The 14,920-nt window shown below is 40.9% G+C and overlaps 1 protein-coding gene across 1 annotated transcript in view; it reads left to right on the top strand.

Annotated features, from left to right (window-relative positions):
• LOC139767166 (propionyl-CoA carboxylase alpha chain, mitochondrial-like) overlaps positions 1-14,920 on the top strand; it is a 140,371-nt gene that overhangs the window by 64,486 nt on the left and 60,965 nt on the right. The window contains exon 9 of the mRNA XM_071696198.1: positions 2,184-2,332. Within this exon, the coding sequence (XP_071552299.1) occupies positions 2,184-2,332 (149 nt within the window). The remainder of the gene's footprint in view (positions 1-2,183; positions 2,333-14,920) is intronic.

The following is a 14,920-nucleotide window of genomic DNA, read 5'->3' as shown; positions in this document are numbered from 1 at the left end:
TTAAACCAGTCTTTCCTCTTTCTTAACATCCCTCTGTATTTATGGCTTGAGTTTCATAAAGTTACATAGATACATAAACTGCACAGACCCAAGGTCCAAGCAAGGTGATCTGGCCTTAAGACTACTTAAGAAAAAGAAAAGCGGTCCTCTTAAAAGCAGTAGAAGAAAAGGATTGTAGAGCAATGGCTCTCTCCCACCCTCCAGCAACATGGTGGATGGAAAATAGGTAGAAAAAATACATTGCATGATTGATATGCCTAAAGGAAATTTTTATTGGATTGTCATAAGGTAGAATGAACATGAATAGGTCATGCATACCATTACCAACAACATGCATCCCTTCACTTTTTGTTGTAAAGACAGAAGTAAGGATATACTTGAGCTCTAGCCTCTCAACTTACCATGTCTGTATGATTCCTGATGTTGAAGAATGATTCATTAATTCTTGTCTTCTCTCTCAAAGCACTTGACATGGGCTAATCAATGTTGGTATGTTACCATAGCATGGCTAGGGAGAGATCAGTGGTTGAGATGGAGCATGATATACCTCTACATTATGATGACTGATTACATGAGTTTACGCGAGAAAGACAGACAACAGGAGGCCTGATAGGCCCATGACTGCTTTGTCTGGTAAAAAAAAAAGTAAGAAGTAACTTAAGAAAACGTAATTCAAGTTAGCAGTTTTTGAAGCGTTTGCTGACTCTCCGCTGCTACACATTCTGGTGTTTTTCTCAGAGTATACTTGAATTTTTAAGATATTTGTCTAAATGGCATTTTATGGTATTTATCGTGGTAGCATTCTCTACGTTTGACGGTAACTTATTCCAGTGCTAAACACACCTAAAGGAAAAGAAGCTTTTCCTCACTTCTGTACTACATCTTTTTGAGTTTTATTCCATTTGTCTTGGTAACCGTATTTTCTTGTATTTGGAAAAGATGTTCGTGATTAACTTTATCAAACTTGTTCAGAATTTTGAACACTTGGATTAAGTCACTGCAAAGTTTATGGTTTTTAAGGGAGAAGAGATCCAATCATTTTAGCCTCTCTTCATGTGCCAGATTTCTAAGGGATGAGATCAATTTTGTCATTTTTCTTTGTACTTGCTATAATTTTTCCTAGTCTTTTTTTATAGTTTGGGGACCAAAACTGGAGTGCATATTCAAGTTTTGTCCTACTAGAGAATTGTAATGTGTGTGAATAGTTTCTGGTGTCTTAATCTGTTCCTGGCTTTGAAACCTAACATTTGGTTGCCTTCTTTTACTTGCTACTTGACTCTCTTTAGTGTATTTGAGACTGTTGCTAATGACAACTCCAAGGTCCTTTTCTTAATTTACTTTAGGTAGAGTTTCTGAATAGTTTGTAATCATAATGCAGTCTTGTCTCCAAAGTGCATAACTTTACACTTGTCTACATTAAACTTCATTTACCATCTGTCTGACCACTCTGTTAGTAAGTTAAGATCTCTTTGAATCATTTCGCAGTCCCACCTGTTTACAGCTCTACCTCCTAGTTTAATATCATGAGCAAATTTGGAGATCTTAGATGTGATACTGAGTTTTAGGTCATTTATGTATATTAAGAAAAGAGTTGGGCCTAGGACAGACCCTTTGGCACACCACTTGTTATTTCCAGCCAGTCTGAGTTTTGCCGTTTAATACTACTCTTGATCCATGTACAGAGTTCTTCACCGATTCCATGTCATTTGAGTTTATTTATGAGGTACTTTATTGAGAGCCTTTTGGAAATCTAAATATACCACATCAGATAGTAATTTTCGTCCTAATTTTGATAAATATCATTAAGAAATTTCAGCAAATCATCCAGCAGGATCTTCTGTTGTGAAAACTGTTGGTTGTCCAATTTGATTTTATTGTTGAATATTTTTGTGTTTGTTTCTGATGTTGATTTGTTGCTTAGGTTCTGTGGAATAGATTGGTTTGTTTGTGAAGAGTGAGGGTGTTTGTTGTGTGACATTAATTGTTGAGTGTTTGTGCCTGAGGAAAGGGAGTCTTAGTGGTTGTTGCATTTTTGAGGTTCTGAGTAGTCTTCAGTGGTTGACATATACATAGCTCGTATCCCTCCTTTTGTATCCAAGGCATGGTAGCATTACTTATATATATTATATTTATGGAAACATACTGTTGAATCATTACTCAAAATTTACTTTTTCTTATTTCAGGATATCCCTTAAAAATTTCTCAACCTGATATTTCAATTCGTGGTTGGGCTATTGAGAGCAGAGTATATGCAGAGGACCCTTTTAAAAACTTTGGTCTGCCTTCTATTGGTCGTCTGTCTAAATACCAAGAGCCTTTGCATCTTCCTAAAGTAGGTATTTCATCAAGATATGATTATATTACATATTTCTACTTGTAATTAAAAAAGCATAATGAAATATTCAATGGCTTTATAAAAAACTTATTGATTTCTTGATCATACATATGAAAATAGTGGATGGTATTATAACTGAATTTATTAAGAAAGTGGGTGACTGTGTTGTTGATTGGTTGATAAGAGTGTTTACTGCATTTAGCAGCTTTCCTCTGTTGTCAAATATATGTAAGACCTTCCACAAGTCCTCTCTAACAACCCTATCATATGCTTTCTCTAGATCCATTAATGCTGTATAAAATGCCTCTGTTTCTTTTAGTATTTCTCACACATTCTTAAAGTCACCACCTGATCTACACTTCCTCTACCACTCCCAAAACCATATTTTCCCCCCAGTCATGCTCTGTACATGTTTTCACCCTCTCAATCACCACTCTCCCTTAAAATGTATCAAATACATTCATTAGACTAATAAATTTGTAGTTCGAAGACTCACCTTTTTCTCTCTTTCCTTTATACAGTGGCACTATACATGTATTCCTTCAATCCTTGAGCACCTCACCATTATCCACACATACACTGAAAATCCTAACTAACAAGTAAACAACTCAGTCACCCCTTTCTTAGGAAATTCAACTGGAAGCCTGTCCACTCATATCTGCCTTGCCACATTTCATCACCCCTTCTCCCTTCACCAGATCACTTTTCATGACTCTCACTGAGCATACTTTCATGACCCAAACACCCTAAATCTGCCACCCTGTCATCATACACTTTCAATAATCCTTCACATTCTCACTCCATCTCCTCTTATCACCACTACCTATTACCACTTCACCATTTGCTCCTTTCACTGATGTTTCCATTTGTTCTCTTGTTTATCTCTTACTGTTAATCTTTTTCTCAAAGATGTGAAAAAAGGAGAGATAGGTAGTATGTTTGAGGAAAGGAACCTGGATGTTTTGGCTCTGAGTGAAACGAAGCTCAAGGGTAAAGGGGAAGAGTGGTTTGGAAATGTCTGGGGAGTGAAGTCAGGGGTTAGTGAGAGGACAAGAGCAAGGGAAGGAGTAGCAATACTCCTGAAACAGGAGTTGTGGGAGTATGTGATAGAATGTAAGAAAGTAAATTCTCGATTAATATGGGTAAAATTGAAAGTTGATGGAGAGAGGTGGGTGATTATTGGTGCATATGCACCTGGGCATGAGAAGAAAGATCATGAGAGGCAAGTGTTTTGGGAGCAGCTGAATGAGTGTGTTAGCGGTTTTGATGCACGAGACCGGGTCATAGTGATGGGTGATTTGAATGCAAAGGTGAGTAATGTGGCAGTTGAGGGAATAATTGGTATGCATGGGGTGTTCAGTGTTGTAAATGGAAATGGTGAAGAGCTTGTAGATTTATGTGCTGAAAAAGGACTGATGATTGGGAATACCTGGTTTAAAAAGCGAGATATACATAAGTATACTTATGTAAGTAGGAGAGATGGCCAGAGAGCGTTATTGGATTACGTGTTAATTGACAGGCGTGCGAAAGAGAGACTTTTGGATGTTAATGTGCTGAGAGGTGCAACTGGAGGGATGTCTGATCATTATCTTGTGGAGGCTAAGGTGAAGATTAGTATGGGTTTTCAGAAAAGAGGAGTGAATGTTGGGGTGAAGAAGGTGGTGAGAGTGAGTGAGCTTGGGAAGGAGACCTGTGTGGGGAAGTACCAGGAGAGACTGTGTACAGAATGGAAAAAGGTGAGAACAATGGAAGTAAGGGGAGTGGGGGAGGAATGGGATGTATTTAGGGAATCAGTGATGGATTGCGCAAAAGATGCTTGTGGCATGAGAAGAGTGGGAGGTGGGCTGTTTAGAAAGGGTAGTGAGTGGTGGGATGAAGAAGTAAGAGTATTAGTGAAAGAGAAGAGAGAGGCATTTGGACGATTTTTGCAGGGAAAAAATGCAATTGAGTGGGAGAAGTATAAAAGAAAGAGACAGGAGGTCAAGAGAAAGGTGCAAGAGGTGAAAAAAAGGGCAAATGAGAGTTGGGGTGAGAGACTATCAGTAAATTTTAGGGAGAATAAAAAGATGTTCTGGAAGGAGGTAAATAGGGTGCGTAAGACAAGGGAGCAAATGGGAACTTCAGTGAAGGGCGTAAATGGGGAGGTGATAACAAGTAGCGGTGATGTGAGAAGGAGATGGAATGAGTATTTTGAAGGTTTGTTGAATGTGTCTGATGACAGAGTGGCAGATATAGGGTGTTTTGGTCGAGGTGGTGTGCAAAGTGAGAGGGTTAGGGAAAATGATTTGGTAAACAGAGAAGAGGTAGTAAAAGCTTTGCGGAAGATGAAAGCCGGCAAGGCAGCAGGTTTGGATGGTATTGCAGTGGAATTTATTAAAAAGGGGGGTGACTGTATTGTTGACTGGTTGGTAAGGTTATTTAATGTATGTATGACTCATGGTGAGGTGCCTGAGGATTGGCGGAATGCGTGCATAGTGCCATTGTACAAAGGCAAAGGGGATAAGAGTGAGTGCTCAAATTACAGAGGTATAAGTTTGTTGAGTATTCCTGGTAAATTATATGGGAGGGTATTGATTGAGAGGGTGAAGGCATGTACAGAGCATCAGATTGGGGAAGAGCAGTGCGGTTTCAGAAGTGGTAGAGGATGTGTGGATCAGGTGTTTGCTTTGAAGAATGTATGTGAGAAATACTTAGAAAAGCAAATGGATTTGTATGTAGCATTTATGGATCTGGAGAAGGCATATGATAGAGTTGATAGAGATGCTCTGTGGAAGGTATTAAGAATATATGGTGTGGGAGGCAAGTTGTTAGAAGCAGTGAAAAGTTTTTATAGAGGATGTAAGGCATGTGTACGTGTAGGAAGAGAGGAAAGTGATTGGTTCTCAGTGAATGTAGGTTTGCGGCAGGGGTGTGTGATGTCTCCATGGTTGTTTAATTTGTTTATGGATGGGGTTGTTAGGGAGGTAAATGCAAGAGTCCTGGAAAGAGGGGCAAGTATGAAGTCTGTTGGGGATGAGAGAGCTTGGGAAGTGAGTCAGTTGTTGTTCGCTGATGATACAGCGCTGGTGGCTGATTCATGTGAGAAACTGCAGAAGCTGGTGACTGAGTTTGGTAAAGTGTGTGGAAGAAGAAAGTTAAGAGTAAATGTGAATAAGAGCAAGGTTATTAGGTACAGTAGGGGTGAGGGTCAAGTCAATTGGGAGGTGAGTTTGAATGGAGAAAAACTGGAGGAAGTGAAGTGTTTTAGATATCTGGGAGTGGATCTGTCAGCGGATGGAACCATGGAAGCGGAAGTGGATCATAGGGTGGGGGAGGGGGCGAAAATTTTGGGAGCCTTGAAAAATGTGTGGAAGTCGAGAACATTATCTCGGAAAGCAAAAATGGGTATGTTTGAAGGAATAGTGGTTCCAACAATGTTGTATGGTTGCGAGGCGTGGGCTATGGATAGAGATGTGCGCAGGAGGATGGATGTGCTGGAAATGAGATGTTTGAGGACAATGTGTGGTGTGAGGTGGTTTGAGCGAGTGAGTAACGTAAGGGTAAGAGAGATGTGTGGAAATAAAAAGAGCGTGGTTGAGAGAGCAGAAGAGGGTGTTTTGAAATGGTTTGGGCACATGGAGAGAATGAGTGAGGAAAGATTGACCAAGAGGATATATGTGTCGGAGGTGGAGGGAACGAGGAGAAGAGGGAGACCAAATTGGAGGTGGAAAGATGGAGTGAAAAAGATTTTGTGTGATCGGGGCCTGAACATGCAGGAGGGTGAAAGGAGGGCAAGGAATAGAGTGAATTGGAGCGATGTGGTATACAGGGGTTGACGTGCTGTCAGTGGATTGAATCAAGGCATGTGAAGCGTCTGGGGTAAACCATGGAAAGCTGTGTAGGTATGTATATTTGCGTGTGTGGACGTATGTACATGTGTATGGGGGGGGTTGGGCCATTTCTTTCGTCTGTTTCCTTGCGCTACCTCGCAAACGCGGGAGACAGCGACAAAGTATAAAAAAAAAAAAAAAAAAAAAAAAAAAAAAAAATTTATTTTCCGAGAAGTTTACTGATAATGGCTCATCTTAGTTCTGTTTGCCCTCTTTTTGAACTCCTGCACCTGCCTTATAATCTCCTGCTGCCTTTGCTTGTATGTCTTTCAGTCATTTGTACTCCTTCGCTGTAAGTATCGCCCAAGCACCTCTCTTTTATCTTTCATTAGCAATTTTACTTCATCATCCCGCAACTCACTGCCCTCTCTAGCCTGCTCACCTTCCATCTTCCACATGCCACTCACTTTCTTGCACATGTCAGCACTGCTTCCTTAAATATCTCCCATTCCTTATGCTTGTTTAATTTGTATTCATCTTTTGCCACTCTACACCTAATATTTCTTTTCACATCTCTTTCACAAGCTCACTTACTTTCACAATTGTCCTCTGCCTCGTATTGCTTCCTCTTTTTTGAAAACCCCTACAAATCCTAACCCTTGCCAATACCAGATAACGGTCTGACATCCATTTACATGATAATTATCAATCAGAAGCTGGAAAGAGTGAATAATAGTGTTTACTCCACCACCCCCTCCCCTCCATCTGCTACCCCTCCTCTGCTGGCCCACAGCCACCTAAAGTTTCCTTTTTATCTTTGGTTATGAGGTTGATTGATTACTTTTTGTAAAATTGATTATTTTATTTACTAATGATATGGTGGTTTCTGTATCAGTGAAAAAACACAATAGAGATGTTTCCAGAAAAACTACTAAAAAATTGTATTTCACAGATGAATCTTTTTTCAAGCGAATCAAGGGCATTACCATGACCCTAACCATATGTCAATATATATGCACTTAGTTTACTACACCAGTGTTATAGTTTCCTTGCACTCACACATATACACAGTGTCTCAACATAATAATGTGATTTCTCTTATAGGAAACTATTGATGTTTCGGTATTTATCGTATATGAACACAGTATTTTTTTTTTGCTTTGTCGCTGTCTCCCGCGTTAGCGAGGTAGCGCAAGGAAACAGACGAAAGAAATGGCCCAACCCACCCACATACACATGTATATATATACACGTCCACACACGCAAATATACATACCTATACATCTCAGTGTATACATGTATATGCACACACAGACATATACATATATACACATGTACATAATTCATACTGTCTGCCTTTATTTATTCCCATTGCCACCCCGCCACACATGGAATAACAACCCCCTCCCCCCTCATGTGTGCGATGTAGCACTAGGAAAAGACAACAAAGGCTGCATTCGTTCACACTCAGTCTCTAGCTGTCATGTAATAATGCACCGAAACCGCAGCTCCCTTTCCACATCCAGGCCCCATAGAACTTTCCATGGTTTACCCCAGACGCTTCACATGCCCTGGTTCAATCCATTGACAGCACTTCGACCAGGGTATACCACATCGTTCCAATTCACTCTATTCCTTGCATGCCTTTCACCCTCCTGCATGTTCAGGCCCCGATCACTCAAAATCTTTTTCACTCCATCTTTCCACCTCCAATTTGGTCTCCCACTTCTCCTCGTTCCCTCCACCTCCGACACATATACCCTCTTGGTCAATCTTTCCTCACTCATTCTCTCCATGTGACCAAACCATTTCAAAACACCCTCTTCTGCTCTCTCAACCACACTCTTTTTATTTCCACACATCTCTCTTACCCTTACATTACTTACTCGATCAAACCACCTCACACCACATATTGTCCTCAAACATCTCATTTCCAGTACATCCACCCTCCTGCGCACAACTCTATCCATAGACCATGCCTCGCAACCATACAACATTGTTGGAACCACTATTCCTTCAAACATGCCCATTTTTGCTTTCCAAGATAGTGTTCTCGACTTCCAAACATTCTTCAAGGCTCCCAGAATTTTCGCCCCCTCCCCCACCCTATGATTCACTTCCGCTTCCATGGTTCCATCCACTGCCAGATCCACTCCCAGATATCTAAAACACTTCACTTCCTCCAGTTTTTCTCCATTCAACTTACCTCCCAATGTACTTGACCCTCAACCCTACTGTACCTAATAACCTTGCTCTTATTCACATTTACTCTCAACTTTCTTCTTTCACACACTTTACCAAACTCAGTCACCAGCTTCTGCAGTCTCTCACCCGAATCAGCCACCAGTGCTGTATCATTAGCGAACAACAACTGACTCACTTCCCAAGCTCTCTCATCCACAACAGACTGCATACTTGCCCCTCTTTCCAAAACTCTTGCATTCACCTCCCTAACAACCCCATCCAGAAACAAATTAAACAACCATAGAGACATCACACACCCCTGCTGCAAACCTACATTCATTGAGAACCAATCACTTTCCTCTCTTCCTACATGTACACATGCCTTACATCCTCGATAAAAACTTTTCACTGCTTCTAACAACTTGCCTCCCACACCATATATTCTTAATACCTTCCACAGAGCATCTCTATCAACTCTGTCATATGCCTTCTCCAGATCCATAAATACTACATATAAATCCATTTGCTTTTCTAAGTATTTCTCACATACATTCTTCAAAGCAAACACCTGATCCACACATCTCTACCACTTCTGAAACCACACTGCTCTTCCCCAGTCTGATGCTCTGCACATGCCTTCACCCTCTCAATCAATACCCTTCCATATAATTTACCAGTAATACTCAACAAACTTATACCTCTGTAATTTGAGCACTCACTCTTATCCCCTTTGCCTTTGTACAATAGCACTATGGAAGCATTCTGCCAATCCTCAGGCACCTCGCCATGAATCATACATACATTAAATAACCTTACCAACCAGTCAACAATACAGTCACCCCTTTTTTTAATAAATTCCACTGCAATACCATCCAAACCCGCTGCCTTGCCGGCTTTCATCTTCCGCAAAGCTTTTACTACCTTCTCCGTGCTTACCACATCATTTTCCCTAACCCTCTCTCTTTGCACACCACCTCGACCAAAACACCCTATATCTGCCACTCTATCATCAAACACATTCAACAAACCTTTAAAATACTCACTCCATCTCCTTCTCACATCACCACTACTTGTTATCACCTCCCCATTAGCCCCCTTCACTGAAGTTCCCATTTGCTCCCTTGTCTTACGCACTTTATTTACCTCCTTCCAAAACATCTTTTTATTCTCCCTAAAATTTAATGATACTCTCTCACCCCAACTCTCATTTGCCCTCTTTTTCACCACTTGCACCTTTCTCATGACCTCCTGCCTCTTTCTTTTATACATCTCCCACTCAATTGCATTTTTTCCCTGCAAAAATCGTCCAAATGCCTCTCTCTTCTCTTTCACTAATAATCTTACTTCTTCATCCCACCACTCACTACCCTTTCTAATCAACCCACCTCCCATGCTTCTCATGCCACAAGCATCTTTTGCGCAAGCCATCACTGCTTCCCTAAATACATCCCATTCCTCCCCCACTCCCCTTACCTCCTTTGTTCTCACCTTTTTCCAATTTGTACTCAGTCTCTCCTGGTACTTCCTCACACAAGTCTCTTTCCCAAGTTCACATACTCTCAACACTCTCTTCACCCCAACATTCTCTCTTCTTTTCTGAAAACCCTTACAAAATCTTCACCTTCGCCTCCACAAGATAATGATCAGACATCCCTCCAGTTGCACCTCTCAGCACATTAACATCCAAAAGTCTCTCTTTCGTGCGCCGATCAATTAACATGTAATCCAATAACGCTCTCTGGCCATCTCTCCTACTTACATACGTATACTTATGTATATCTCGCTTTTTAAACCAGGTATTCCCAATCAGCACATAAATCTACAAGTTCTTCACCATTTCAATTTACAACACTGAGCACCCCATGTATACCAATTATTCCCTCATCTGCCACATTACTCACCTTTGCATTCAAATCACCCATCACTATAACCCGGTCTCGTGCATCAAAACCACTAACACACTCTTTCAGCTGCTCCCAAAGCACTTTCCTCTCATGATCTTTCTTCTCATGCCCAGGTGCATATGCACCAATAATCACCCATCTCTCTCCATCAACTTTCAGTTTTACCCATATCAATCTAGAATTTACATTCTTACACTCTATCACATATTCCCACAACTCCTGTTTCAGGAGTAGTGCTACTCCTTGCCTTGCTTTTGTCCTCTCACTAACCCCTGACTTTACTTCCAAGACATTCCCAAACCACTCTTCCCCTTTACCCTTGAGCTTTGTTTCACTCAGAGCCAAAACATCCAGGTTCCTTTCCTCAAACATACTTCCTATCTCTCCTTTTTTCTCATCTTGGTTTCATCCACACACGTTTAGACACCCCAATCTGAGCCTTCGAGGAGGATGAGCACTCCCCGCGTGACTCCTTCTTCTGTTTCCCCTTTTAGAAAGTTAGAATTTTAACAAGGAGGGGAGGGTTTCTAGCCCCCCGCTCCCGTCCCCTTTAGTTGCCTTCTACGACACATGTGGAATGCGTGGGAAGTATTCTTTCTCCCCTTTCCCCAGGGAACACAGTATATGTATATATTTACAGACTATATTCTTTTCTGTTTTCAATAATTTTTTTTTCATATGGTACACCTTGAAAGATGGGTTTATACGCAGATGCACATCACATTCAGTGTTGGCACAGTCATAACACCTATGTTGGGCTCTTTCCTTGCCAGTCATGAATGGAATGGGGCGAGGAAAGTGTTTTCCCTTGAGATGTACTCAATGTCTACTGATGTGATGACTTGGTGTCCCACTGATTATGCTTAATTTGTCAACAAGTTGATGTCAGAATGTCTTACCAAAGTCCTTTAATTTTGGCTATTGGCTAGTCTTCTTAAGTACATAATTGAAGGTATTCATCATTTACATGCCAAGCAAGTGGAAAAACAGTTTAATATACCACTTTGAGCTCTTTTTGACACACTCAGCACAGCTGATAAGCATATTGCATTGATCTACATGTCTAATCTTCTGATTGTACTTCACAATGCAGACTGGTTTTTTCCACTTTCTTGCCACCATTTCTTTTCACTGTGTACCATTTTGTCTTTATAGACAATGGAAAGCATGTGCACAACATCCCATTTCACATAAAATGCTGTTACACCAATGTAATGCTAATTCACTTTCAACTTTGGGTGGTGTTGGCATTCATTTTTGCTTTTCCTAAACTATCCCATATGCACCAGTGTTCTGTTGATTTGAATACTGAAATTTTTTTTGGCTAGTATACCAATTATCCAGTTGCGATATATGACCTTTGCCTAAATGACCTGACATGAAAGTCTTCACAGTGGATCCTGAGACACTGAATTCCTCATCACAATTGATTTCAGTGTTTTTTGGTGTATGTTAAAACATCATGTATGTAGTCACATGCTACATTACAAAATATAAAACATGTCACTCCACCAGATCAATGGTGTTTTGAATAAATGTATCGTTTGAATCCGTCTCTGTTTCTGCTACATGGGAAACACATCAGAGCACAAATTTGAAGTGACTTATATTTCTCTTTGAATTTCCCATAGAGATCATTGAGCACTGATCAAATATTCTGTAATTTGTCATTACCTGCAAAATGAGGGAGTCTAAAAAGCTGCAGAAAGTTATTTTACTTATTTATTTATTTTGCTTTGTCACTGTCTCACGCGTTTGTGAGGTAGCGCAAGGAAACAGACAAAAGAAATGGCCCAACCCACCCCCATACACAATGTATATACATACACGTCCACACACGCAAATATACATACCTATACATCTCAATGTACACATATATATATACACACAAACATATACATATATACCCATGCACACAATTCACACTGTCTGCCTTTATTCATTCCCATCGCCACCTCGCCACACATGGAATACCATCCCCCTCCCCCCTCATGTGTGCGAGGTAGTACTAGGAAAAGACAACAAAGGCCCCATTCGTTCACACTCAGTCTCTAGCTGTCATGCAATAATGCCCGAAACCACAGCTCCCTTTCCACATCCAGGCCCCACACAACTTTCCATGGTTTACCCCAGACGCTTCACATGCCCTGATTCAATCCACTGACAGCACGTCAACCCCGGTATACGACATCGATCCAATTCACTCTATCTATTCCTTGCCCTCCTTTCACCCTCCTGCATGTTCAGGCCCCGATCACACAAAATCGTTTTCACTCCATCTTTCCACCTCCAATTTGGTCTCCCACTTCTCCTCGTTCCCTCCACCTCCGACACATATATCCTCTTGGTCAATCTTTCCTTACTCATTCTCTCCATGTGACCAAACCATTTCAAAACACCCTCTTCTGCTCTCTCAACCATGCTCTTTTTATTTCCACACATCTCTCTTACCCTTACATTACTTACTCGATCAAACCACCTTACACCACACATTGTCCTCAAACATCTCATTTCCAGCACATCCACCCTCCTGCGCACAACTCTATCCATAGCCCACGCCTCGCAACCATACAACATTGTTGGAACCACCATTCCTTCAAACATACCCATTTTTGCTTTCCGAGATAATGTTCTCGACTTCCACACATTCTTCAAGGCTCCCAGGATTTTCGCCCCCTCCCCACCCTATGATTCACTTCCGCTTCCATGGTTCCATCCGCTGCCAGATCCACTCCCAGATATCTAAAACACTTTACTTCCTCTAGTTTTTCTGCATTCAAACTTACCTCCCAATTGACTTGACCCTCAACCCTACTGTACCTAATAACCTTGCTCTTATTCACATTTACTCTTAACTTTCTTCTTTCACACACTTTACCAAACTCAGTCACCAGCTTCTGCAGTTTCTCACATGAATCAGCCACCAGCACTGTATCATCAGCAGAAAGTTATCTTTGATTTTTATGATAAACTTGAGCTCAAAAATCTCTTCAGTGTTCTAATATTCATTTTCTCAAGTGTCTTATTGTGGGCCGTCATTATCACTGAACAATATATAGGAATTTAAACATTTCATTTTGTGTGGTGTTAGTGAACTTGGACAGTCTACTCCTTGGAGATGTTGGCTGTGTTTCCTTCACTTAACTGTAATAGCAATTTGTCTCAGTCACTATCATGTTCGTTAAATCACTGGCAAAATGTTATAATCCAGGTCCTCAGAATTTTTAAAGACAGAAAAAGTTCTTGTCATTCCTGAATCAATTTTACCATAAACAAATGTGTTGGAATGAAGTCAGATGGTCAGTGCAGCATTGCTGCAGTTTCCTTTTGCCTTTACCTCCCCGTCTCACTTTGGGACTAGGCTTATCTTCACCCTCAGTGCTTGCAATATCATGCACTTCTTCCTCCTGGCTTTCTTCTTCCACATCATGAAAACTTCATCCACTTACTTCACGATCACTCTCCTCTAAACTTTCTGAAGCAGGTGTATTTGATGAGTCCATATAATTAATATGGGTAAAACTGAAAGTTGATGGAGAGAGATGGGTGATTATTGGTGCATATGCACCTGGGCATGAGAAGAAAGATCATGAGAGGCAAGTGTTTTGGGAGCAGGTAAATGAGTGTGTTAGTGGTTTTGATGCACGAGACCGGGTTATAGTGATGGGTGATTTGAATGCAAAGGTGAGTAATGTGGCAGTTGAGGGAATAATTGGTATACATGGGGTGTTCAGTGTTGTAAATGGAAATGGTGAAGAGCTTGTAGATTTATGTGCTGAAAAAGGACTGGTGATTGGGAATACCTGGTTTAAAAAGTGAGATATACATAAGTATACGTATGTAAGTAGGAGAGATGGCCAGAGAGCGTTATTGGATTACGTGTTAATTGACAGGCGCGCGAAAGAGAGACTTTTGGATGTTAATGTGCTGAGAGGTGCAACTGGAGGGATGTCTGATCATTATCTTGTGGAGGCTAAGGTGAAGATTTGTATGGGTTTTCAGAAAAGAAGAGTGAATGTTGGGGTGAAGAGGGTGGTGAGAGTAAGTGAGCTTGGGAAGGAGACTTGTGTGAGGAAGTACCAGGAGAGACTGAGTACAGAATGGAAAAAGGTGAGCACAATGGAAGTAAGGGGAGTGGGGGAGGAATGGGATGTATTTAGGGAATCAGTGATGGCTTGCGCAAAAGATGCTTGTGGCATGAGAAGCATGGGAGGTTGGTTGATTAGAAAGGTTAATGAGTGGTGGGATGAAGAAGTAAGATTATTAGTGAAAGAGAAGAAAGAGGCATTTGGACGATTTTTGCAGGGAAAAAATGCAGTTGAGTGGGAGATGTATAAAAGAAAGAGACAGGTCAAGAGAAAGGTGCAAGAGGTGAAAAAGAGGGCAAATGAGAGTTGGGGTGAGAGAGTATCATTAAATTTTAGGGAGAATAAAAAGATGTTCTGGAAGGAGGTAAATAAAGTGCGTAAGACAAGGGAGCAAATGGGAACTTCAGTGAAGGGCGCAAATGGGGTGGTGATAACAAGTAGTGGTGATGTGAGAAGGAGATGGAGTGAGTATTTTGAAGGTTTGTTGAATGTGTTTGATGATAGAGTGGCAGATATAGGGTGTTTTGGTAGATGTGGTGTGCAAAGTGAGAGGGTTAGGGAAAATGATTTAGTAAACAGAGAAGAGGTAGTAAAAGCTTT

The sequence above is a fragment of the Panulirus ornatus genome, chromosome 4, assembly GCF_036320965.1.
Source record: "Panulirus ornatus isolate Po-2019 chromosome 4, ASM3632096v1, whole genome shotgun sequence".
In the NCBI taxonomy this organism is placed as follows: domain Eukaryota; kingdom Metazoa; phylum Arthropoda; class Malacostraca; order Decapoda; family Palinuridae; genus Panulirus; species Panulirus ornatus.
The sequence above is the reverse complement of the archived record's forward strand: the minus strand, read 5'-3'. Positions and strand labels throughout refer to the sequence as shown.